Consider the following 25,717-nt stretch of genomic DNA (forward strand, 5'->3'; position numbering starts at 1 on the left):
GGGGGTGGGGGGTTGGATGAGCCTGACGGTGGGTATGAAGGAGGGCACGTATTACATGGAGCACTGGGTGTGGTGCATAAACAATGAATCTTGGAATGCTATAAATAAATAGATAAATAAAATAACAAACAAACAAACAAATAACATGTCCTAAAAACTATGGGCAGGAAAACAAAATTAGAGATTACTGCTTCAGCCACAAAATGAAAAGCAATGCAGCAATACCAAAAAAAAAAAAGAAGAAAAAGAAGAAGAAAGAAAGAAAGTTGGCAAAACCTGCAGATTCTGGACCACAGAAACTTTAAACTGTATGCAATACAGAGGTAAACTAAATTACTGTAAATGTAAAAAATTTTTACAGTGAAAGTATCAGAGTTAACACTTATTTCTAAGACCTAATCAGAAGATATTATGAGCAAATGTAGTTGGGGATGAGCTACATGTATTTTCTGAAGGGAGACAGAAAGTTCCAAAGTGTGAGATGGGTCAGTATAAAGATAGATCTGGTGTGGTTAAAATTAATAAAAACATATATAGTACTGGTTTTTAACTTTTAGTGGTAACTCATTCCTGGACAAAATCGATTCCTGTACAGTTAGAATAGCTTTTAATAAAATCATATATTTTTTCTCTTAATAAACAGGCACTATAAATAATTAAGAAAAAAAATTTACTTTGATTTTAAACATTTACTTCCTATACTTGTCATTATTCAGAACACCAGACCTAAGGACAAGAAAACGACTTGTTACAAGTACAAAACTTTCCAGGATACCTGACAATGTTCACAACACTGACTTGAATACCTCCTAAGTTATCTGACTTAGCTTATGAATTTAGAGTCAGAATATTACATATGAAAATATACTCAGATAGTGAGAAAGAAATTCAGAAGAAATTTAATGAGAAAGTTAAAAGCACCACACAAGAATATAATCTAATAGTAAATTAAAGATGTAACTTTAAATGCTTACATTACGAGTTAAAATTTAAATGTTGAGGTTTTGTGTAAAATCAATGGATTTATGTTTGCAGAAATTATCTGGTGATGACAAGTTTGAGACAACAAAGTACTAACAGAATTTATGTTAAGACTCCTCTAAAATACCTTAAATTCTTAAAATGGAGAGGCGTATCATTTACTCAAATGAGTGGTATGTCTCCTCACAACAAACAGTGGATGGATGAATAAATTAGAACTGGCTTTGGTCATATAAAATATACTATGGATATAAATAGTAGGTAAAATGTTAACTCTTGCCTGAAGAGATTCTCATAATGATAGTAAAAGCATCTGGAAACAAGCTACCCTGAAAGCAGAAGGGCATACATTATTACACTGCTCTCCAGCTGTACATGCAGGCGGAGAGGTGGAGAAGATAAGATCGTATGCTCAAGAAGACATGCTGCCTGAATATATGTCAGGCACCACTCCTCAAAATTCTTTGTGGATGAAACAGTTATTTCAACAATAATCAAGATAAGATTAGTTGTGGGGATGAGCAGGTTATTTTGGCACCCTGTCTCAGTTTCCTCACTTATAAATTAAGGACAATAATAATACTCATCTCATGAAGTTGCTCGAAGTATTAAGTGATAAGTAATACCCGGAAAGTACTTTGAAAAGTGCCAAGCACATGGTAAACCTTTAAGTCATACAGGGAGTATTAGAGGATATGCAATCTTTCTTTAGCCTTCACCAGGAAAAGGCAAATGACCTCCTTCCCTTATTTAAAAAAAAAAAAAAAAAAAAAAAAAAAAGAGTCTGCAAGTGAAGATTACAAGTTCTTTTCAAAGAAAAAGTGGCAGGGTATATTTCCAGGGTCAGTAGCCACTGAATACTCTAGTTCAGTCTGTACTGAAGAGCAAGAAGTTTTATCTGAAGTAAAATTCTGGATTAGCACAAGGCTCCAAGCACCAAGAAAAAATACATACTATACATCTACAAGTTTCAACAGAAGTAATTAAAAAATCTGAATGTCAGTGTTGTAAAATGTTAAGTTTCAAATATTTGGGCATTCATCTAGAAAAAGCTTATCTTCAAAAGAACGCTTAGTATGGGGTCACTTTTAGAAAATAAACTAGAAATGAGAAATACTTGGTAATAAGACACACTCTGAAATCCTTTCCAAAGAAGTCTGCAATGAGAATTGCCAGCAAATCCTTCATTTACCCATAATGCAGTCTTACATCAAACAGAACCTGAAAGATTACACACCATTTTCATTAAGGAATAATGATACCAATTAGTCTTCTATAAAGAAAATAAAACATGTGTTTCTTTTTCATCAAGATAACCATTTCCCTAATGCCCATTAATTTCTAATTTATATTAATGTAAATTTTCATACTGTTTATCTCCTTCAGATATTCCACGATCTAAAGAGCAAAATTATAGGTACTTCACCATCATATCACCGTCTAACACACTATATAGTCTACTACTTAAGGAAAGTTATTTTGGCAATAATTTTTCTTTTTTTAACCATTACAGAGCAAAATGTACTTAAATGTTATAGAATTAAAATAGTATTCATTTGAAAAAGGAAAAAAATAAATACTTTACCTATCTACAGCAACAACAACACTTTGAGAACTGGTTTCTCCGATGGATTCCTGAATACTTGCTATCTGCTTCCAGTCCACATTTCCTCCGACTACCACACATAAAAGAGAGTCATTACAGTTCGAAAATAATTCAGTGGAAGAATATACTTACAGTTCTAAAACATATTTCTGAAACCAGTTATTTTCCTATGAAAGAAACAAAGCTTTGGGTAAACAATTTTTTTGGCATCGGTGACCTATCAAGGCCAAATGCGCTTAATCAGCTATACTAAATGGCATATGGACATGGATTGTTATAAAGACAAATTGTACTTCCAGAGATTAATTAGGGGCACTGAGAATTCAGACCACAAAATTAATGACAGTACGCATAATTTCCCTTAACGTTTAAGAAATAGTACTAACTGTAGTTCCAATGTTATCTTCTTAGGAGTCCCAATTCCATATAATTAGATCTCTCTTTTCAATCTCCAGTCCTCTATTTACACACGCTTTTTGGAAATTTTAACTGTATTTTCCAGTATCTTCTTATTTAAAAGAATCATTTCTCTTTCCCTCCAAAATCAGTTCCATATGTTGGACAGCAAAGCAATTTTCCCAGTTTTCAAACTCCTGACCTCAAAATCATCTTTTTTATTTTTAAAGATTTTATTTATTTGACAGAGAGAGAGAGATCACAAATAGAGAGGTAGGCAGAGAGAAAGGGGGAAGCAGGCTCCCCACTGAGTGGAGACCCCGATGTGGGGCTTGATCCCAGGACCCTGAGACCATGACCTGAGCCAAAGGCAGAGGCTTTAACCCACTGAGCCACCCAGGTGCCCCTCAAAATCATTTTTGATATCTTTCCCTTCCTCAACCAATCACTAAATCTTTCTTTTGAACTGTTTCTGGAACCATTCCTTCATTTTCATCCCTACTCAGTTTAGAGCCCTGTAATTCCAGGGCCAGATTATAGATAGTTTCCTGACTGCTTTCCTTGCTGCTAATTTTTCCCCTCTTCAATCTCTCTTTCTAGTCTCCTGTCAGATTAGTTCTTCTATCTCATCATATTCATTCTGCTCACTATGACTTTCAGGATAAAGCATAAACTTTTAAAGCCTAGCATTTAAGGCAGTACCCTTCAACATTCTAGCCATTACAAAATCTATTGAGGCCATCCCTCAACTATCTAAAACCCAAACTGAGTTCGCAGGAAGGATTCCTCCCATTTTTCCTCTGAACGAAGCATTTACTTAAATAAGTAATAGTCAGATCAGGATTTCTTCCATACAGTTACACATAAATTACTATGGTGTGTTAATGCTGCCTTCTCAGCACAATTAAAAGTTCCCTTAGGCAAGAAACCAGGTCAAACACAACATTTTTTTTTGTTGTTGTTATTCCTCGGCATCACTCCATATTAAGTCCAAGGGAGATACTAAGAAATAGCTGTTCACTCAACTGACCAGATACTCACTAAATGCCTTTATGACTGCAACCATAATAGATGATGATGTTATTTAAAGCAGCTGAATTCCAATTCTCTACCAGGAACTGAACAATGTAAAAAAGATGTGATCCTTGACCTCAGAGAGTTTTTAATTTACCAGGAGACACAGACTGAGACAGACTTATAATCACCTTTAGTAAAATGCAGTAATTCCTTCATTGACAAGATAAACTAATGACATTTAATACAAGCTTTGCTAAACGGAACTAATTTTGGTAGGGGAAGGAGAATAGGGGTATTAGCTCATGGAAAACCTTCATATATAATGATATATTAATTCAAGTTGGACCCAGAAGGATAATCATGTAGAAAAGGAGCAGTGTATACAAACTAATGGAAGGATGATAGTAAACATCGTTTGTTTTTGTTTTTTTTTTAAGATTTTATTTATTTATTTGTCAGAGAGAGAGGAGCGAGAGTGAGCACAGGCAGACAGAGTGGCAGGCAGAGACAGAGGGAGAAGCAGGCTCCCTGACAAGCAAGGAGCCCGATGTGGGACTCGATCCCAGGACGCTAGGATCATGACCTGAGCTGAAGGCAGCTGCTTAACCAACTGAGCCACCCAGGTGTCCCTAAACATCATGTTTTAACACACTTGGTTAAAGCCATAATGGAGGATCTAGCTGGGGACAAGAGAGATAGAACAGAACAGTAGTAGGAAATGAAGCCAGAAAGAAAGGCTAACCTTAAAACATGAAGAACTTTGACTGTTATGCTTAGTGTATTGTTTTTGAAAACAGGGAATAATATGGGGCACCTGGGTGGCTCAGGTGGTTAAGCAACTGACTCTTCATTTCAGCTCAAGTCATGATCTCTGGGTCCTGGGATTGACCCTATGTCAGGCTCTCTACTTGGGAGGTAGTCTGCTTCTCTCCCTTTCCTCCTTCTCTGCCTCGCCCCTGCTCATGCACATGTGTGCGTACTCTCTCTCAAATAAATAAATCTAAAAAAAAAAAAAAAAAAAAGACTGGGGGCACCTGGGTGGCTCAGTGGGTTAAGCCGCTGCCTTCGGCTCAGGTCATGATCTCAGGGTCCTGGGATCGAGTCCCACATCGGGCTCTCTGCTCAGCAGGGAGCCTGCTTCCTCCTCTCTCTCTGCCTGCCTCTCTGCCTACTTGTGATCTCTCTCTGTCAAATAAATAATAAATAAAATCTTAAAAAAAAAAAAAAAGACTGAAAACAAGCAACAATAGACTTTTTAGAAGACTGACATAATGCAACCTGTTTGTTTTTTTTTAAAGATTTATTTATTTATTTGATAGAGAGGGAGAGAGAGACACAGTGAGAGAGGAAACACAAGCCAGGGGAGTGGGAGAGGAAGAAGCAGGCTTCACCACTTAGCAGGAAGCCTGATACGGGGCTCGATCCCAGGACCCCCGGGGATCATGACCTGAACCGAAGGCAGAAGCTGAGCCACCCAAGCGCCCCAGTGCAACCTATTTTCTAAAAGATAATTTTGGTACTATCCGTAAAACACAGCAAAATAGAAGATACTAGAGCTAGAAAGACAAAGCGTCTATTTCTATAATACAAGTGAACAAGGATGAAAACCTGAAATAAGTGACAAGAGAACTGGAGTGGTTAGGAGAATAGTGTCAAGCAACACTTGGAGCACATTAGCATATTACAGGAATTTAATGAAGAAAAATATGTAAGAAAAAGGTAATGCTCATAACCACTAACTTCTTTCGTGTACCATCTGAATGTCCTTCCTAGAAAGCTTTTATTTTTATATTTAAGAGCTTTTATTTTTATATTTACCATAGTAATCTGTAATCATTAAGAAATATATTTAGAGGAATCAAAAAAATTGTTTACCAATCCAAAGAACCTATTTCAAAAACACATGGAATCTTCCAAAGATCTGTGTAACAGCACACCATGATAGATTAATAGTTCCATCTTTACCAAACAAATTACTCAAAAGCACAAATACTTAGATAAAGAACAAAGAGGTAGGAGTGAATATTCACTTAAGATTTGTATGTCCCGGGGCGCCTGGGTGGCTCGGTGGGTTAAAGCCTCTGCCTTCTGCTCTGGTCATGATCCCTGGGTCCTGGGATGGCACCCCGCATCGGGTTCTCTGCTTGGCAGGGAGCCTGCTTCCCTTCCTCTCTCTCTCTGCATGCCTCTCTGCCTATTTGTGATCTCTATCGAATGAATAAATAAAATCTTAAAAAAAAAAAACATTTGTATGTCCAAAGCACTGAATTTTTAAACTCTGACATACACCTTAAAAGCATAGTATGGATATAATTCTAACAATCATATGCTACGTGGGGGTCTGGGTGGTTTAGTTGGTTAAGCATCTGCTGGCTCAGATTATGATCTCAGGGTCCTGGGATCAAGCCCTCTGTCACGCTCCCGGCTCAGCAGGGAGTCTGCTTCTCCTTCTGCCTCTCACTTGTGCTCTCTTTCTCTTTCCCTCTCAAATAAACAAATAAAATCCTTAAAAAAAAAAAAAAAAAACATGCGGGGCGCCCGGGTGGCTCAGTGGGTTAAGCCGCTGCCTTCGGCTCAGGTCATGATCTCAGGGTCCTGGGATCGAGTCCCGCATCGGGCTCTCTGCTCAGCAGGGAGCCTGCTTCCCCCTCTCTCTCTCTGCCTGCCTCTCCGTCTACTTGTGATTTCTCTCTGTCAAATAAATAAATAAAATCTTAAAAAAAAAAAATGCTGTGTATCCTTAATAATTAAAAGTTTCATGTTTCCAAAAGGTGGAAATACAGACTTGATATCAGTCAGAAAGTCAGATAAACATATAAGTCAGAAAGTCAGATAAACATATACTCAGCCCCATAACTGTAGTCATGTGGAACACTAGAAGGTGGATGCTATCAATAAAGGAAGATATTAATTTATTTTTTAAAGACTATATATATACAGAATGTCTGGACTACATCCTCTTCTAGCCTAAATTCTGACTATAGCATCCCGCTGAAGAAAACATCTGTTGCCTGAGTAAATGACAAGGCACAGATGGACAGGGATGGACATCTGCCACACTGGGCTAGCTGATAACCAATGAGATGGCCTGAAGGGAAGACTCTGCCCAACAGGGGCCAAGTCAACAGACTGAATCCCTCTAGGATATAGACTCAAAAATGAGAGACCTAATCAATCAGGAATGAGTGGAGAATGGAGAATGCCAAAAAGAGAAGTAGATGGCATAAGATGAAATCTAGATAAAGCCTGAAAGAGAAGTGGAAGAATATGGCTGGTTGCTTGAGTGGCTTGGAAGCCTGAACTTTTAATTTCACTTCCAGATCCAAAAAGTGTTTATTTTTATGTAAATTCCATTTTCCTGAAGTGAGAAGGCAAGTCATCTCATATTCTTACAACTTAAATAGCCCCAAAATAATGATCAAATTAATTTTACTTTCAAGTATATGAGGAAACATTATCAGCAAGTATCATTTCCTTATTTGACTAAAACCTTTAGAAGACAAAATACACCACCAGTATTTTATTTTTAGTGTAACCTACTTCTATTACTTGCCGAAGTTAAGCCCTGGCAATTTGCACCTGTCATTATTTTAGTCTTCTTGTACTCCTAAGGCTGTGTCCAAAAAGAAAAATGAAAAAAGGGGGGGGTGTCAAAAGTTACTGAATCAATCAATGCACATTCATTTCACTTGTTGGTAAGTATTTTTCATCTGTATCTCAGACTTCCAGGTGATACAAGTCACCCTAAATGTGCTCACTGGTTCTAAATCCTGCTGGTAAGTTATTAGGTCTACACCTTCACATCCTAAAACCACCACATCTAAGATCCAACTGGGGTAACAGATTGGCCCTGCTGGCTGCCACGGCTGAACTATCACTAAGAAATAACTGTCCCCAGTCCTGCTTGAAGCCACACATGGTCCTGTGCTGCTTCTTTCCCTATGGATCATTTTTTCAAACTTGGAAGGTTTTTTTGATTTCCTTAAAAATTTTTACTGTGAGCAACAACAGAGAAATCACTAAAAGATAAAAAGATAGAAAATATCCAGAAATATAGTGCTAGAGTAGAAACCTTAAAAGGTAAATATTCTTAGATCTCATCTCTTTCCTGCTCTTTAAGTCATGTCTCTAAATTTCTTGGATGTAAGTGGGGTGGGGAAAATGGCTAGAGAACAATCCACAAACCATTAATATACCAGCCACTGTGTGAAGTCCATTTATACATATTCTTATTTAATCCTAAGACCTCTATAAGTAGATATTACTATTAGTTTGGAGAAGTGGAAACCAAAGTTCAGAGAGTTAAAGTAACTTGAACACAATAAGGAAGATATACGAAAGAATTCAAACCCCAAAGTATGGTATTCAAAGCCAAAGACAGTCTTTTTTTTTAAAGATTTTATTTATTTATTTATTTGACAGACAGCGATTACAAGTAGGCAGAGAGGCAGGCAGAGAGAGAGGGGGAAGCAGGCTCCCTGCTGAGCAGAGAGCCCGATGTGGGGCTCGATCCCAGGACCCTGGGATCATGACCTGAGCCGAAGGCAGAGGCTTTTTCCTCTGAGCCACCCAGGCGCCCCAAAGCCAAAGACAGTATGTTGTTTCTTCCCTGGTGGTACTGTTTCCATTTATGACTCAAAATCTAGTGTCTTTGGGGTTCCTGGATGGCTCAGTCATTGGACGTATGCCTTCAGCTCAGGTCATGATGGTCCCGGGATTCTGGGATCCAGCCCTACATTGGGCTCCCTGCTTGGCGGGAGGTCTGCTTCTCCCTCTCTCACTCCCCCTGCTTGTGTTCCCTCTCTCGCTGTGTCTCTGTCAAATAAATACAATCTTAAAAAACAATGTACTGTCTTTAGATCTTCTGTAGCCATTCTCACCAGGATTTTCCTTTGTTCTACTGGGTTAAATCTGGAAGTTCCTGGCCACACTGAGCAGATAAGGAACCATGGGAAAGTTTCTACACCAGAGTTTTGTTAGGACGGCATAGTGAATGTGAATGCCTTCTCCAGTTGCCCCAACTATTTATCATCTTATACAAGCCTTCATTCATTTAAGTTACCTGCTTATGTTGAAAATAGGTCATTTTAAATTGTGCCTTTCTCTTATTCCCAACTATGAGATTTAGACTAAGGGCCACTTAATGTTGCAAACTAGACCAGGCAAAAATGGTCTTCATGGTCTTCTTCCTTTTCCCATAAGGTTAGCCAAAGGGCATTTTATAATCTTCCTCTAATTATATTTCATTAATTCATTATTAATTCATAATTCATTAATAAAGTTATTCATTATTAATTCACAATTCATTAATAAAGTTATATATATTGAACAAGTTAATAATCTCTGATACTTCATAAAAATAATTTTAAAAATTCTCACCTAGCCCCAGACCCACAAATTCATCAGGAGCCTGATCTTTTGTTCCAGTAAGAGATCCTTCTCTGCCCCGTACTGTTCCAGAAATGTATCGAGGTTTCACTCCAGTTCCTATAAGCTGTGCAAGCTCCAACTGACTGATGCACTTCAGAATCTTCATTATTTAGAAAAAATAATAATTCCAAGTTAAAAATGATTACAAAAATACTTAAACATACAGAGCCAGGATTTAAATATAGGCTACATTATAAATCATTATAAAAAGCTAAAAAAACATATCCTGAATACACTCAATTTTTTCCTAAACACTTTAAGCATGTCAGTGAATAGAATATTAAGCATTAAATCATTTTATAAACCAAACTCCAAAGTTGAAAATGAAGTGCTTATACCTCATGCCATGAATTTCCTAAATAATTTCCATCCGTATGAGCCACAGTGATAAGGGTTTTTATTGTGTCAATGTTCTTCTGTTTCATTTCAGTAATACCAGAACTCACAGTAAGTAAAGTAAATCTTGCTAGTGCCTGGACATATGCATCTCTTTCCAGCTATAAAAAAGAGAAAAGTATACTTACATTATTACAAACACAACAGAGTGATCCCTAATTCCCTACTAACAAACTGTTTATTTGTTTAGTAAGTTTTTAACTCACAAATTACATACTTCAAACTATAGTGTTTTAAGATGATAAAATAAAAAAGGATGAATTTCTAAAATCTAAACACAATGGAGATGTCAAATTAAGATGAGATTTTAGTGACAACAAATGAATTCATGTAGTAAAAAACATTCCAGGAGAGCTTATGTTTCAAGTACTGTGCAGACTGGCAGAAACATAATTTATAAATGTGCTCGTTTTTTCTCTACAGCGAGGCTGTGCTTTTTAAGCCATAACATTCATAAATAAATGTGAAATGGGTTTTGGTTTTTTTTTTAAAGCAAGCAAGCTTTGGCTAAAATTTATTATCAGACAAAGTATATAAATTACTAGAAGGGCTTGGCTTCATGAAAATTAAGATACTTGGTTCTTTTCAAGGTAACTTTTCTTAGGTTTAAGTGAAGTTATAAAATAATATATAAAAGCACGTAAGTATGAAAAAATATGATACAGTAAGTATGAACATGCAACATATTTAAATAAGATATTCAAATAAACATATAGAAATTCAAAGTCTTAGAAACTCTGGCTATAGCTAATATTCTGCAGAGAAAAAAAATGCTAACCAAAGTTGCTATGATGATTCCAGATGCATCAATAGAGAACCACCTCTTCTGTCAGTTTCTTGGAAAATTAAACATTAGATTCACTTATATTCCATCATAAACTTGAAATTAGTTTTTGGTAAGTCAAACATCAAAAAATAATTTTAATTATAGCCATGACATATGTAATTTATGTTTTCCAGACTGGCTACAAAGGCAAAATTCTTTGTTACCTGAATGTTGAAAATGCATGCAATTCTGATTGCACATCTTATACCTTCCAGGCAAAGAGAGGCTACTTCAGTATCATCACAATCTTGCAGACCCACACTAAACGCAGCCAGAAAAGGTGTCCAAGCCAACTAGAAAAATTAAAAATTGAAACTATATCATGAATATCAAGTGATAATTAAATTTTATGATAGTAATACATTGATATTTCTCAAAGCTTCAGATAATAAATGATTTGAAAAAGTTCTGGGGAAAAAATGAGTTTTTTGGGGGTAAAAAGTACATAATGTTGCTTGGGCTTAAATAAGTGACAGACAGGAAGACAGTAAGACTACAAATTCAGTAGAGGACCTCAGGCATATTTTAAGAAGAGAATCTATAAATTATTCACATCAATAAGAAGTGGAAACTGTCACTATTCACAAATGATAATAGTCTTAACCCTACTTTCAGAATTCATCTCTCCCTGCAAGATCTGTCCCTTGTAGTATTTCACAGATTTTATTTCTAAGAAAATTCTTTTAGTCATTTTTCTACTTGCAATAATTACATTATTCTTTTTTCTTTAAGCCTGCTCCCTGGACATCATTTAGAATTACTTCTTTTATAGTCAAATATTTTACCTTGGAATATCAGTGATATGCTTGGTTCCTTGTTGGACAACACTTAAAAAGTCTAGTTCAATAAAATACTTCTCTGTTACAAACTGTGAAAACCAAAAAATACTAACTTTTACCAGTAGGTAATACTGAGTATCTAATGTAAACCAAACAAAAAGGGCTACTCTCGACCACTGAAAATTCTGATATCAAAACATATGTGTATACATTGGTGTATGCTTGTGTAACTCTTAACTGTCTAATATGAGCATTTGTTGCTTTTAATAGGTTCTAATGAAACAAAACTATATATCTATGTAAACATAAAGAGATTTATACCAGTGTACTATAAAAATGACAACTGGAATTTTTAAAAAGGTAAAGTTTTCAAGATTATTAAGAAAAAACATACCCAAAGGATTACCCAAAGCTTTGTTTGTAACATCAGAAAGTTCAGAAGTATATAATTCCTAAGCAAAGGAACATAAGCTACAGTACCTTCTTTCTAGTCCTAGCTCTGCCACTTAATCTCTCTGAACCTCATTTTCTTCCTCTTTAACACCTGGACTGCCACTACAGAAAGGTGTTTTGAGAAGCATATGAAGTACAGTACTTTTAAAATATGAAGTACCACATGGAAGTAATAGATTACATGTTCTATTGTAAGAAAGAAACAGCACATCTATTCAGAAACCTGTGCAATATTTATACAAGAGAAGTATAAATGGTTCTTAAGCCAGTGAAAAATATGTTTAACTCCACTAGGAATTAAAGACAATGATTCCTCCTATCAAACTATACCTAATATCCAGGGGTCAGTGAAATTATCCATTCATACTGAATATGCCTTTGGAAAATACAATTTGGCAATATTTAAAAAGATTCTTAATAATATTTAAATCCCCAATATTTTATCACATCTTAGAAATCTCTCAATTTATTCTGCTACTTAGCCAACACTTGTTTACTGAACACTTACTATAAGCTAAGAATGGTGCAAGATATTGGGAAAAGTAAACAGAACACAGTCCCTTGCCACATGGAACTTAAAATCTAGTAAAAAGATAGATACTAAATTCTAAAATCAGTAAATACATAAACACAACAGTTGTAAATACAGTTGTAAATACAAGGATAAGCATAGCACACTATGAAAAGGGACCAATTCTGGATGGTGGGGTAGGATAGACCTGTCTGAAAAGGTAACATTTTAAAGCTGAAACCACTTGGACAAAGAAAGAATGGGCATTCTAGACAAAGGACAGCTTGTAAGAATGCTCAAAGAGAAAATACTTTAGTATGTTCTAGAAACTGAAGGAATGCTAGTGTGATTGCAGCCTAGTCACACTAGACAAAAGAAATCTAGCAATGAGGCTGGAAAGGCAGGTGGAACCAGACCACACAGGGTTGCAGATGTGGGTGTATTAGTTTCATCCTAGTATGCAAAGTTAGTGAAGGGCCTTAAGGAAGAAGGCAACATTTCATTTTGTATTTTAAAATGATCATTCTGGCCTCTATAAATGGATAAAAGGAGCACAAAAACAAACATAAGGATATCAGTTAGGACACTACAATAATAAGAGAAATGAGGATGTCTGGAGAAGTTACTGGCAGTAGAAATGACAGTAAGAAGGAAGATTCTTAATGCTAGTTTAGAAGATGTTTAAATAAACTAGAACTAATCTAGAGAATAAATAATAAAAGCTATTTATGAAAAATTTTTAATGATACAGGGAAATACTTATTATGTGAGAATAGCAAGATACAAAATTCTACACATAGTATGGTCACAATTATTCAATTAAGATTTAAGGGGTGCCTGTTAAGCATCTGCCTTCAGCTCAGGTCATGATCCCAGGGTTCTGGGATCGAGCCCCGCATCGGGCTCCCTGCTCAGCAGGAAGCCTGCTTCTCCCTCTCCCATTCTCCTGCTTGTGTTCCTCTCTTGCTGTCTCTCTCTCTGCCAAATAAATGAATAAAATGATTTTTAAAAATATTTAAAAAGCAGTATTTATATAAAAAAGTAGTATATAAACTATCAACAGAAGTTTTTTTGAGTGATAAAATTATGGCTGGTTTCCTCTGCTTTTTTTTTCATTCTCCACCTCCACCAACCAAAAACATTTGAGAATAAAAACAAGAATATGAGACTATTCAAAACAAAACAAAAAGGTGCTTTATAAAAATGTTTCATAATAAGGAGAAATTGTTTCTTGTATTATTTTCTGTATTATTCCAAAAGATAAGGCTAGTCATACTCCACTATTCCTTCTAACAATGCCTCCCCTAGGTTCCTCTCCCCGATTCCACAATTCTTCACCAACTTTTGGAAATAACATTATCACAAAGAAGTTGAAATAGAGGTAGAACTATAAAATTTTAGAGCTAAAAGAAAGCACAGAAATCTTGTAGTCATCTTTTACTGCCCATACATATGTATACTTAATATCTGAATGAGAACTCAAATCATAATCTTTAGCCTCCACAAACCATCCTACCACACTGTCCCACAAACTGGAATGTACTTTACCCCTTTTTTCCCTTTTCAACCTCGACTAGACTTTCTTTGTAATCCTCATTGATTCACTGCTTACTTACCCTCACATTTTAGAGAAAGGATAAAACGAACAGGAAAATGAAGAAGGACTAGGCAATCAAATTTTAAAGAACCAGTAAGTATCATTCTTATTAGAGCAACCTATAAACACAAATAACACTTGCTTTTCTTCCTCACTCTACTCTTTGCACTGCAGGTGTACTCGGAACCCTCATGTGAGTTCCTGGTCAGAAGTTCAAGATCACTCTGAAATTTAAGGTTACTCCAAAGGTTTAAATAGAGCTCATTTGGAGAAAACCAGGCCAAATATGAATGATCATTCTCTGAAAAATTCTCATTCTTCTCATTCTTATTTCTTAAGGTATACACTTATTAATTGCTAATAGTGTATACCTTTTCTCATTCTCTTTAAGAAAAAATTTCTACCTCCTATATCCTAAATAACATTGCTTTTGCTTCCATGTCTACACTCATGGGCTATAATTACTGTTATTTCTTTAACTAAAAACACACTGAACAAAGTTACATATAAATGTAGACTGCAACCAAAAGTTATTAGTACCTCTTACCTTAAACATGGGTCTCACATGCTCCAAATGTGTTGCACTTGTAAAAGGTGCCTGAACATGGCTCACAGCTTCCATGAGTGCTTTTGCTGTCTTGGCCATCTGTTCCATTTCTAAGTTATAAAGAAGCCTTCTTTGTTTTTCACTGGCTACATCTGAAATAACAAACACTATTAGCATTTAAGATAAAAAGCATTTTACATGTCTTTTTTACCATGAAATAATAAATACCATCAATTAATATTAATTAGGTATAGTCTTAAAAAGCCATACAAAAAGTTCATATAAGGTGTGATTCCATTTATATAAGAATATTCAGAGTAGGTAAATCCATAGAAAAAGAAAGCAGACTGCTGGTAGCCAGAGGCTGGTGAGAGGGAGGGAATGTTAAGTTTACTAGGTACAAGGGTTTTATTTTGGGTGATGAAAATGTTTTGGAACTAGACAGAGGTGGTGGTTGCACAACAATGTAAATATACTAATTGCTACTGAACCATTCACTTCAAAATGTTTAATTTTATACTACATTAATTATACCTCAAAAATGGGGGGAAAATTCCTGAACTAAGAGTTGGGTAAGTGGAAGAGGAGTCAAGATGGCGGAGAAGTAGCAGCCTGAGTCTACTTCAGGTAGCAGGAAATAAGTTAGATAGCTTATCTAAAGATTACAAACACCAACAAATCCAACAGGAGATCGAAGAGAAGAAGAACAGCAATTCTAAAAACAGAAAATCAACCACATTCTGAAAGGTAGGACCGGCGGAGAAGTGAATCCAAAGCGACGAGAAGATAGACTGCGGGGTGAGGGGCCGGCTCCCGGCAAGCGGCGGAGCAACGGAGCACAAAATCAGGACTTTTAAAAGTCTGTTCCACTGAGGGAAATCATTCCAGAGGGTAAATGGAAGTGAAGCCCATGCGGGGTCAGCGTAGCCACAGGTGCCGCAGGGTCACATAAGGATCGGGGGTGTCTGAGTGTCGCAGAGCTTACAGATATTAGAACGGGGAAGGTGGCTACAGAGACAAAACCAAGGAGTGAGCTCTCATCTCGACGTTACCTTGAACCGGTCGTAGGCTCGGTGAGCTCGGAGCGCGGCTGGAGGGCAGGGAGACGGAGTAATTGGGCGCTATTCTCTGAGGGCGCACTGAGGAGTGGGGCCCCAGACTCTGGGCTTTTCCAGGCCGGAGACCGGGAGGCTGCCATTTTCATTCCCCTCCTCGGAAACTCTACGGAAAGCACTCAGGGAACAAAAGCTCCCTAAAGCAAACCTGAGCGGATTACTCAACCCGCCTGGCCCCTGGTAGGGGCGGTGCAATTTCGCCTGGGACAAGGACACTTAAGAATCACTACAACAGGCCCCTCCTCCAGAAGATCAACAAGAAATCCAGCCAGGACCAAGTTCGCCTACCAAGGAGTGCAGTTTCAATACCAAGGAGAGCAGAAGAATTTGGGAGGAGGAGAAAGCAAAGCACGGATCTCATGGCTTTCTCCCTATGATTCTTTAGTCTTGCAGTTTTAATTTTTTTTTCTTTTTCAATTTTTTTTTCTCTTCTTCTGCTAAATTTTTTTAAACTTTACGCTTTTGTTTTTTAACGTTTTTTAACTAGCTTACCTAATATATAAGTATTTGTTCTTTTTTATATTTTTTCTTTCTTCGTTTTCTTTTTTTAATTCTTTCCTTCTTTCTTTCTTTCTTTTTTAAATTCTTTCTGAACCTCTTTTTATCCCCTTTCTCCCCCCTCACGATTTGGGATCTCTTCTGATTTGGTTAAAGCTTATTTTCCTGGGGTTGTTGCTACCCTTTTAGTATTTTACTTGCTCCTTCATATACTCTTATCTGGACAAAATGACAAGGCGGAAAAATTCAACACAATAAAAAGAACAAGAGGCAGTACCGAAGGCTAGGGACCTAATCAATACAGACATTGGTAATATGTCAGATCTAGAGTTCAGAATGACAATTCTCAAGGTTCTAGCCGGGCTCAAAAAAGGCATGGAAGATATTATATCCCTCTAGGGAGATATAAGATTTCTGGAGAAATAAAAGAACTAAAATCTAACCAAGTTAAAATAAAAAAAGCTATTAATGAGGTGCAATCAAAAATGGAAGCTCTCACTGCTAGGATAAATGAGGCAGAAGAAAGAATTAGCAATATAGAAGACCAAATGACAGAGAATAAAGCAGCTGAGCAAAAGAGGGACAAACAGCTACTGGACCACGAGGGCAGAATTCGAGAGATAAGTGACACCATAAGACGAAACAACATTAGAATTGGGATTCCAGAAGAAGAAGAAAGAGAGAGGGGAGCAGAAAGTATATTGGAGAGAATTATTGGGAGAGAACTTCCCCAATACGGCAAAGGGAACGAGCATCAAAATCCAGGAGGTGCAGAGAACCCCCCTCAAAATCAACAATAATAGGTCCATACCCCATCACCTAATAGTAAAATTTACAAGTCTTAGTGACAAAGAGAAAATCCTGAAAGCAGCCCGGGAAAAGAAGTCTGTAACATACAATGGTAAAAATATTCGATTGGGGGTGCCTGGGTGGCTCAGTGGGTTAAGCCGCTGCCTTCGGCTCAGGTCATGATCTCAGGGTCCTGGGATCGAGTCCCGCATCGGGCTCTCTGCTCGGCAGGGAGCCTGCTTCCTCCTCTCTCTCTCTGCCTGCCTCTCTGCCTGCTTGTGATCTCTCTCTGTCAAATAAATAAATAAAATCTTTAAAAAAAAAAAATATTCGATTGGCAGCAGACTTATCCACAGAGACCTGGCAGGCCAGAAAGAGCTGGCATGATATATTCAGAGCACTAAACGAGAAAAACATGCAGCCAAGAATACTATATCCAGCTAGCCTATAACTGAAAATAGAAGGAGAGATTAAAAGCTTCCAGGACAAACAAAAACTGAAAGAATTTGCAAACACCAAACCAGCTCTATAGGTAATATTGAAAGGGGTCCTCTAAGCAGAGAGCCTAAAAGTAGTAGATCAGAAAGGAACAGAGACAATATACAGTAACAGTCACCTTACAGGCAATACAAAGGCACTAAATTCATATCTCCATAATTACCCTGAATGTTAATGGGCTAAATGCCCAATCAAAAGACGCAGGGTATCAGAATGGATAAAAAAACAAAACCCATCAATATGCTGCCTACAAGAAACTCATTTTAGACCCAAAGACACCTCCAGATTTAAAGTGAGGGGGTGGAAAAGAATTTACCATGCTAATGAACATCAGAAGAAAGCAGGAGTGGCAATCCTTATATCAGATCAATTAGATTTTAAGCCAAAGACTATAATAAGAGATGAAGAAGGACACTATATCATACTCAAAGGGTCTGTCCAACAAGAAGATCTAACAATTTTAAATATCTATGCCCCTAACGTGGGAGCAGCCAACTATATAAACCAATTAATAACAAAATCAAAGAAACACATCAACAATAATACAATAATAGTAGGGGACTTTAACACTACCCTCACTGAAATGGACAGATCATCCAAGCAAAAGATCAACAAGGAAATAAAGACTTTAAAGGACACACTGGACCAGATGGACCTCACAGATATATTCAGAACATTTCATCCCAAAGCAACAGAATACACATTCTTCTCTAGTGCACATGGAACATTCTCCAGAATAGATCAGATCCTCGGTCCTAAATCAGGTCTCAACCGGTATCAAAAGATTGGGATCATTCCCTGCATATTTTCAGACCACAATGTTCTGAAGCTAGAAATCAATCACAAGAGCAAATTTGGAAAGAACCCCAATACACGCAAACTAAACAGCATTCTTCTAAAGAATGAATGGGTCAACCAGGAAATTAAAGAATTGAAAAAATTCATGGAAACAAATGATAATGAAAACACAACGGTTCAAAATCTGTGAGATACAACAAAGGCAGTCCTGAGAGGAAAATATATAGCAGTACAAGCCTTTCTCAAGAAACAAGAAAGGGCGGGGCGCCTGGGTGGCTCAGTGGGTTAAGCCACTGCCTTCGGCTCAGGTCATGATCTCAGGGTCCTGGGATCGAGTCCCACATCGGGCTCTCTGCTCAGCGGGGAGCCTGCTTCCTCCTCTCTCTCTGCCTGCCTCTCTGCCTACTTGTGATCTCTCTCTGTCAAATAAATAAATAAAATCTTTAAAAAAAAAAAAAAGAAAGAAACAAGAAAGGGGGACGCCTGGGTGGCTCAGTTGGTTGAGCAGCTGCCTTCGGCTCAGGTCATGATCCCAGCGTCCTGGGATCGAGTCCCACATCGGGCTCCTTGCTCCGCAGGGAGCCTGCTTCTCCCTCTGACTCTGCCTGCCACTCTGCCTGTGCTCGCTCTTGCTCTCTCTCTCTCTCTGACAAATAAATAAATAAAATCTTAAAAAAAAAAAAAAAGAAACAAGAAAGGTCTCAAGTACACAACCTAACCCTACACCTAAAGGAGCTGGAGAAAAAAACAAGAAAGAAACCCTAAACCAGCAGGAGAAATCATAAAGATCAGAGCAGAAATCAATGAAATAGAAACCAAAAAAACCAATAGAACAAATCAACAAAACTTGGAGCTGGTTCTTTGAAAGAATTAATAAGATTGATAAACCCCTTGCCCGAGTTATCAAAAAGAATAGAGAAAGGACCCAAATAAATAAAATCATGAATGAAAAAGGAGACATCACAACTAACACCAAAGAAGTACAGACAATTATAAGAACATACTATGAGCAACACTACGCCAACAAATTTGATAATCTGGAAGAAATGGATGCATTCCTAGAGACATATAAACTACCACAACTGAACTAGGAAGAAATAGAAAACCTGAATAGACCCATAACCAGTAAGGAGATTGACACAGTCAACAAAAATCTCCAAGCAAACAAAAGCCCAGGGCCAGATGGCTTCCCGGGGGAATTGTACCAAACATTTAAAGAGGAACTAATTCCTATTCTCCTGAAACTGTTCCAAAAAACAGAAATGGAAGGAAAACTTCCAAACTCATTTTATAAGGCCAGCATCACCTTGATCCCAAAACCAGACAAGGATACCATCAAAAAAGAGAACTACAGACCAATATCCTTGATGAACACAGATGCGAAAATTCTCACCAAAATACCAGCCAATAGGATTCAACAGTACATTAAAAAGATTATTCACCACAACCAATTGGGATTTAGTCCAGGGCTGCAAGGCTGGTTCAACATCCACAAATCAATCAATGTGATACAACACATTAATAAAAGAAAGAGCAAGAACTATATGATACTCTCAATAGATGCTGAAAAAGCATGTGACAAAGTACAACATCCCTTCCTGATCAAAACTCTTCAAAGTGTAGGGATAGAAGGCACATACCTCAATATTATCAAAGCCATCTATGAAAAACCCACCACAAATATCATTCTCAATGGAGAAAAACTGCTTTTCTACTAAGGTCAGGAACATGGCAGGGATGTCCATTATCACCACTGCTATTCAACATAGTACTAGAAGTCCTAGCCTCAGCAATAAGACAACAAAAAGAAATTAAAGGCATCCAAAGCAGCAAAGAAGAAGTCAAACTATCACTCTTTGCAGATGATATGATACTGTATGTGGAAAACCCAAAAGACTCCACTCCAAGTCTGCTAGAACTTGTACAGGAATTCAGTAAAGTGTCAGGATATAAAATCAATGCACAGAAATCAGTTGCATTTCTCTACACCAACAGCAAGACAGAAGAAAGAGAAATTAAGGAGTCTATCCCATTTACAATTGCACTCAAAACCATAAGATACCTAGGAATAAACCTAACCAACGAGGCAAAGAATCTATACTCAGAAAACTATAAAGTACTCATGAAAGAAATTGAAGATGACACAAAGAAATGGAAAAAATGTTCCAAGCTCCTGGATTGGAAAAACACATATTGTGAAAATGTCTATGCTACCTAAAGCAATCTACACATTTAATGCAATCCCTATCAAAGTACCATCCATCTTTTTCAAAGAAATGGAACAAACAATCCTAAAATTTATATGGAACCAGAAAAGACCTCGAATAGCCAAAGGAGTATTGAAAAAGAAAGCCAAAGTTAGTGGCATCACAATTTCTGGACTTCAAGCTCTCTTACAAAGCTGTCATCATCAAGACAGCATGGTACTGGCACAAAAACAGACACATAGATCAGTGGAACAGAATAGAGAACCCAGAAATAGACCCTCAACTCTATGGTCAACTAATCTTCGACAAAGCAGGAAAGAATGTCCAATGGAAATAAGACAGCCCCTTCAATAAATGGTATTGGGAAAATGGGACAGCCACATGCAGAAAAATGAAATTGGACCATTTCTTTATACCACACACAAAAACAGACTCAAAATGGATGAAGGACCTCAATGTGAGAAAGGAATCCATCAAAATCCTTGAGGAGAACACAGGCAGCAACCTCTTCTACCTCAGCCGCAGCAACGTCTTCCTAGGAACATCGCCAAAGGCAAGGGAAGCAAGGGCAAAAATGAACTATTGGGATTTTATCAAGATCAAAATCTTTTGCAAAGCAAAGGAAACAGTTAACAAAACCAAAAGACAACTGACAGAATGGGAGAAGATATTTGCAAACGACACATCAGATAAAGAGCTAGTGTCCAAAATCTATAAAGAACTTAGCTAACTCAACACCCAAAGAACAAATAATCCAATCAAGAAATGGGCAGAGGACATGAACAGACATTTCTGCAAAGACATCCATATAGCCAACAGACACATGAAAACGTGCTCCATATCACTCAGCATCAAGGAAATACAAGTCAAAACCGCAATGAGATATCACCTCACACCAGTCAGAATAGCTAAAATTAACAAGTCAGGAAATGACAGATGCTGGCGAGGATGTGGAGAAAGGGGAACCCTCCTACATTGTTGGTGGAACGCAAGGTGGTGCAACCACTCTGGAAAACAGCATGGAGGTTCCTCAAGATGTTGAAAATAGAACTACCCTATGACCCAGCAATTGCACTACTGGGTATTTACCCTAAAGATACAAATGTAGTGATCCGAAGGGGCACGTGCACCTGAATGTTTATAGCAGCAATGTCCATAATAGCCCAACTGTGGAAAGAACCTAGATGTCCATCAACAGATGAATGGATAAAGAAGATGTGGTATATGTACACAATGGAATACTATACAGCCATGAAAAGAAATGAAATCTTGCCATTTGTGACGACATGGATGGAACTAGAGCGTATCATGCTTAACAAAATAAGTCAATCGGAGAAAGACAACTATCATATGATCTCCCTGATATGAGGAAGTGGGAGATGCAACATGGGGGCTTAAAGGAGTAGGAGAAGAATAAATGAAACAAAATGGGATTGGGAGGGAGACAAACCATAAGTGACTGTTAATCTCTCAAAACAGACTGAGGGTTTCTGGGGGTAGGGGGGTTGAGAGAAGGGGGTTGGGGTTATGGGCAGTGGGGAGGGTATGTGCTATGGTGAGTGCTGTGAAGTGCGTAAACCTGGCGATTTACAGACCTGTACCCCTGGGGAAAAATATATTATATAATTACTTAAAAAAAAAAAAAAAGAGTTGGGGTAAGTGGAAAACCTATGAGAAGGAAATAGAGTAGGTATAAATCTGGCACAGTGGAAGAACTAGGTAAACAACCAAAATATGGGATGGGAAAATATGAGGAGACAAGTAAAAGGCAAGGGCATCCTGGGACGACACAGGCTTGAATGATGACTCCCGAGTTAAACCAGTGGCCCTAGCATTCCGGGATGACATCACTATTTCAGTATACCTACAGCCTTCCCATATCCTGCTTCTTATTGATATTCTACCACCATGGACAAAATAGGCCAGAGAAAGGAGGGTAAGAAGATGTTTTATTATGGGTCTGAGAAAAAAACAGCTAAGTCACAGAACTGGCATCTACTTAGGTGTGAAAATGAAGTCTTGAGCAGTATATCTGACAACGTTATAAGCAGAAGAGCTGAAAATAACACAACCAAGCAAACTGCTGATTGGTACTGGACTGCAGAATGAGCCAAAGACACCAGTTCAAGATTTGGCTTTGCCACTTTTTGGGTTTTAGCTGTACAGATTCAATATAAAGTTTTTTCGTTATACTCACCTTACAGATTCTATGATTCTAAGTTTCCTAACCTCTCTGGACTTCAGTTTCCTCATCTATAAAATGAGGGGAGTACAAAAACTCCTTAGAATCATCTACTACATTATTCCAAAAGATAAGGCCATTTATATTTCCCTATTCCTTCTAACATGTCCCTAGCCCCTGACTCTCATAATTCTCTATCAACTTCTGGAAATACACGTATCACAAATGCCCTCAACTTCTGGAAATACACGTGTCACATAGGCCCTTGCTCCTCTCCTGGCAACAGAACTGTGCTACTGCAATCTGTTCTGTGACATAAAGCTTGAGATTTCACTTCCAGGTGGAGTGCTCAGAAAGGCAGGAGTCTTCTTTCCATATTACATATTCTTGAGCTGCTATATTCTTGAGCCACTACCCTCATCTTATTCTTATAGTCAGATTTTAGTTCTAATTTAATCACCACTGCCCACATGTATAGCATGTCTAGAATGGAGCCAAGCCTACACTTGGCTTCCCATGCTGGTTACATCTAGGACCTCTATAATGATATAATTTGTGGTGCATCTGAAGGAGTGATTTCCAACTCCATGAGCTCCCTCACAATCTTAACCTTCCCAAATCCTTGACTCACTCCTACTTCCAGCTTATGTTTATGTATAGCAATAGATGAAGAGATAGAATTGTGTTGCTTATAGATGACGAGGAGGCAGAAAAAGAGTGAGAGCTGAAGTCAGACTAGCGGGGCTGCCAAAGTTGTCTTGCTGATGTCCAACTACATGCTGAGATTTACTACTAAATTGACAAGTATCTATTAAATGCACATGAATCCATGCATATTTTATACACTTCTATTTTTACTCAGAATGTGAAAAAAAAATTATATCAGCAAACTGTATAATACTTTTCATTAGAATAGTATCTGAATTTCTGTAAACCAATTGAAAAACTCTTGGGAAACCTTATTTATCCTCCTGAACAATCTGACTTTAATTGATTTGGATACTTACTTTGCTTACTTGATTTTGTAGGGATTGTGAGTTCTTTTGTTTCTTTCATTGATATCTTTTTTCCAGCTATTTCATTATAGATAGCTGATAGGTACTCTTCAGGAAGGTCTTTACTGTCATTGATACCTCTATTCATCTTTATATATTGTTCCTTTGTCATTTTATTTTTAACCTAGAAAGGAAAAACCATTATGATTCTTAAAACTTACTTAAAAACTACTCCTATTTTAAGAATATGTATACTCTTAGAAGAGAATTTAGAAATACTTTGAGGACAGGAAGGGGAAAATATTCAACATTTATTAAAATGAAAAACAGTCCTAGAAAATGAAGGCAATATAGAAAAGACCTAGCCTGACATATGCTAATACACCTTCTCAGATGGGCACACAAGTAATTTATAGTAAGAAACAGGGAAATCAAATAATGAAACTATTTGTTTTTGCCCAAGGTTTAAGAGCTCTAGCTACAGTCTTTAAAAAAGGACCATGACAAATATTAAAAACATATGGGAGTAAAAAGATTCAAATCTAGGGGTGCCTGGGTGGCTCAGAGGGTTAAGCCTCTATCTTCGGCTCAGGTCATGGTCTCAGGGTCCTGGAATTGAGCCCCGCATTGGGCGCTCTGCTCAGCGGGGAGCCTGTTTCCCCCTTTCTCTCTGCCTGCCCCTCTGCCTGCTTGTGATCTCTCTGTGTCAAATAAATAAATAAAATCTTAAAAAAAAAAAAAATCAAGGGGCTCCTGGGTGGCTCAGTGGGTTAAGCTGCTGCCTTCGGCTCAAGTCATGATCTCAGGGTCCTGGGATCGAGCCCCGCATCGGGCTCTCTGCTCAGCAGGGAGCCTGCTTCCTCCTCTCTGCCTGCCTCTCTGCCTGCTTGTGTTCTCTCTCTGTCAAATAAATAAATAAAATCTTAAAAAAAAAAAATTCAAATCTTAGTTTGAGAAAACATAAATATGTTGTAATGACTTAAAAGCTGATTTTATATAACAGTGGATGCAAAGTAACAACTCAATTCATCTAAAATCAGATAACAATCTCCCTGACTCAGCATGGCAAACGAATGTTAGGTGATCCAGGTGAAGTATCTTCTGAACATTCTGTCTTGTTAACAGTACTCTGAACAGGAATGTCCTGCGCCACACCTTGATCAGTCTGTGGAATAATAATTTGTAGTTTATAAGATGTAGCCCTGTCACCAAACTTGAGAACTAGCACAGTCAAAATGTTTGTATCTCCCAAAACTCATCCAGGTCTTAGGACGTCTCTGAAGATACAGGCATATCTGGGAGAAACTGTTTGGGTCCATACTACCACAATAAAGTGAGTCAAATAAATTTTTTGGCTTCCTAGTACATATAAAAGTTATATTACACTGTACTATAGTCTACTAAGTGTGCAATAGCATTATGTCTAAGAAAACAATGTACATACCTTAATTCAAAAATACTTTATTGCTAAAAAATACTAACCATCATCTGAGCTTTCAACGGGTCATAATCACTGATCACAGATCACCATAACAAATGTAATAGTAATGAAAAAGTTTGATATATTGCGAAAATCACCAAAATGTGAGAGACATGAAATGAGCAAATGCTGTTGGAAAAATGGCGCTGACAGACTCGCTTGATGCAAGGTTGCCACAGACCTTCAATTTGTAAAAAACACAATTATCTGCAAAGTGTCATAAAGTAAAGCAAAATAAAACGAGGTATGCTGACTGTTTATTCAATTATATATATTCCCACCTTTTCCCATTAAAGAATTTAAGGCAACTCTAAAGATAAGACTCCTGTTAATTTATACAGTGCACAGAATAATAAGCAAGCCATAACTTTAAAAACTCATCTTCAGTCAGCACTTCAATAAATAAATAAATAAATAAATAAATGAAGGTCATTTCTCCTGGATTTCTGACAAATAATAAAAAATAATGACTCAGGGACACTAAAATAAAAGACCATACAAGTGCTGCCAATAAGACACTAAAAGAAGATTAACATTACCTGGAGATCTTGAGCATGGCATATTGTTTTACCATAATGCCAAAGACAAGAAGTCTTGATAAAAATTTGAAGTAGCA

At 37.4% G+C, this 25,717-nt stretch overlaps 1 protein-coding gene across 4 annotated transcripts in view; it reads right to left on the reverse strand.

Annotated features, from left to right (window-relative positions):
• ARFGEF1 (ADP ribosylation factor guanine nucleotide exchange factor 1) overlaps window positions 1-25,717 on the reverse strand; it is a 153,616-nt gene that overhangs the window by 30,219 nt on the left and 97,680 nt on the right. For all 4 annotated transcript variants that reach the window (XM_032315798.1, XM_032315797.1, XM_032315800.1 and 1 more), the window contains 6 exons: window positions 23,634-23,805; window positions 14,540-14,691; window positions 10,817-10,945; window positions 9,769-9,927; window positions 9,380-9,530; window positions 2,567-2,657 (listed from right to left, as the gene is read on the reverse strand). In XM_032315798.1, the coding sequence (XP_032171689.1) occupies window positions 2,567-2,657; window positions 9,380-9,530; window positions 9,769-9,927; window positions 10,817-10,945; window positions 14,540-14,691; window positions 23,634-23,805 (854 nt within the window). The remainder of the gene's footprint in view (window positions 1-2,566; window positions 2,658-9,379; window positions 9,531-9,768; window positions 9,928-10,816; window positions 10,946-14,539; window positions 14,692-23,633; window positions 23,806-25,717) is intronic.

This window comes from Mustela erminea, chromosome 16 (genome assembly GCF_009829155.1).
Source record: "Mustela erminea isolate mMusErm1 chromosome 16, mMusErm1.Pri, whole genome shotgun sequence".
Classification (NCBI taxonomy): Eukaryota; Metazoa; Chordata; class Mammalia; order Carnivora; family Mustelidae; genus Mustela; species Mustela erminea.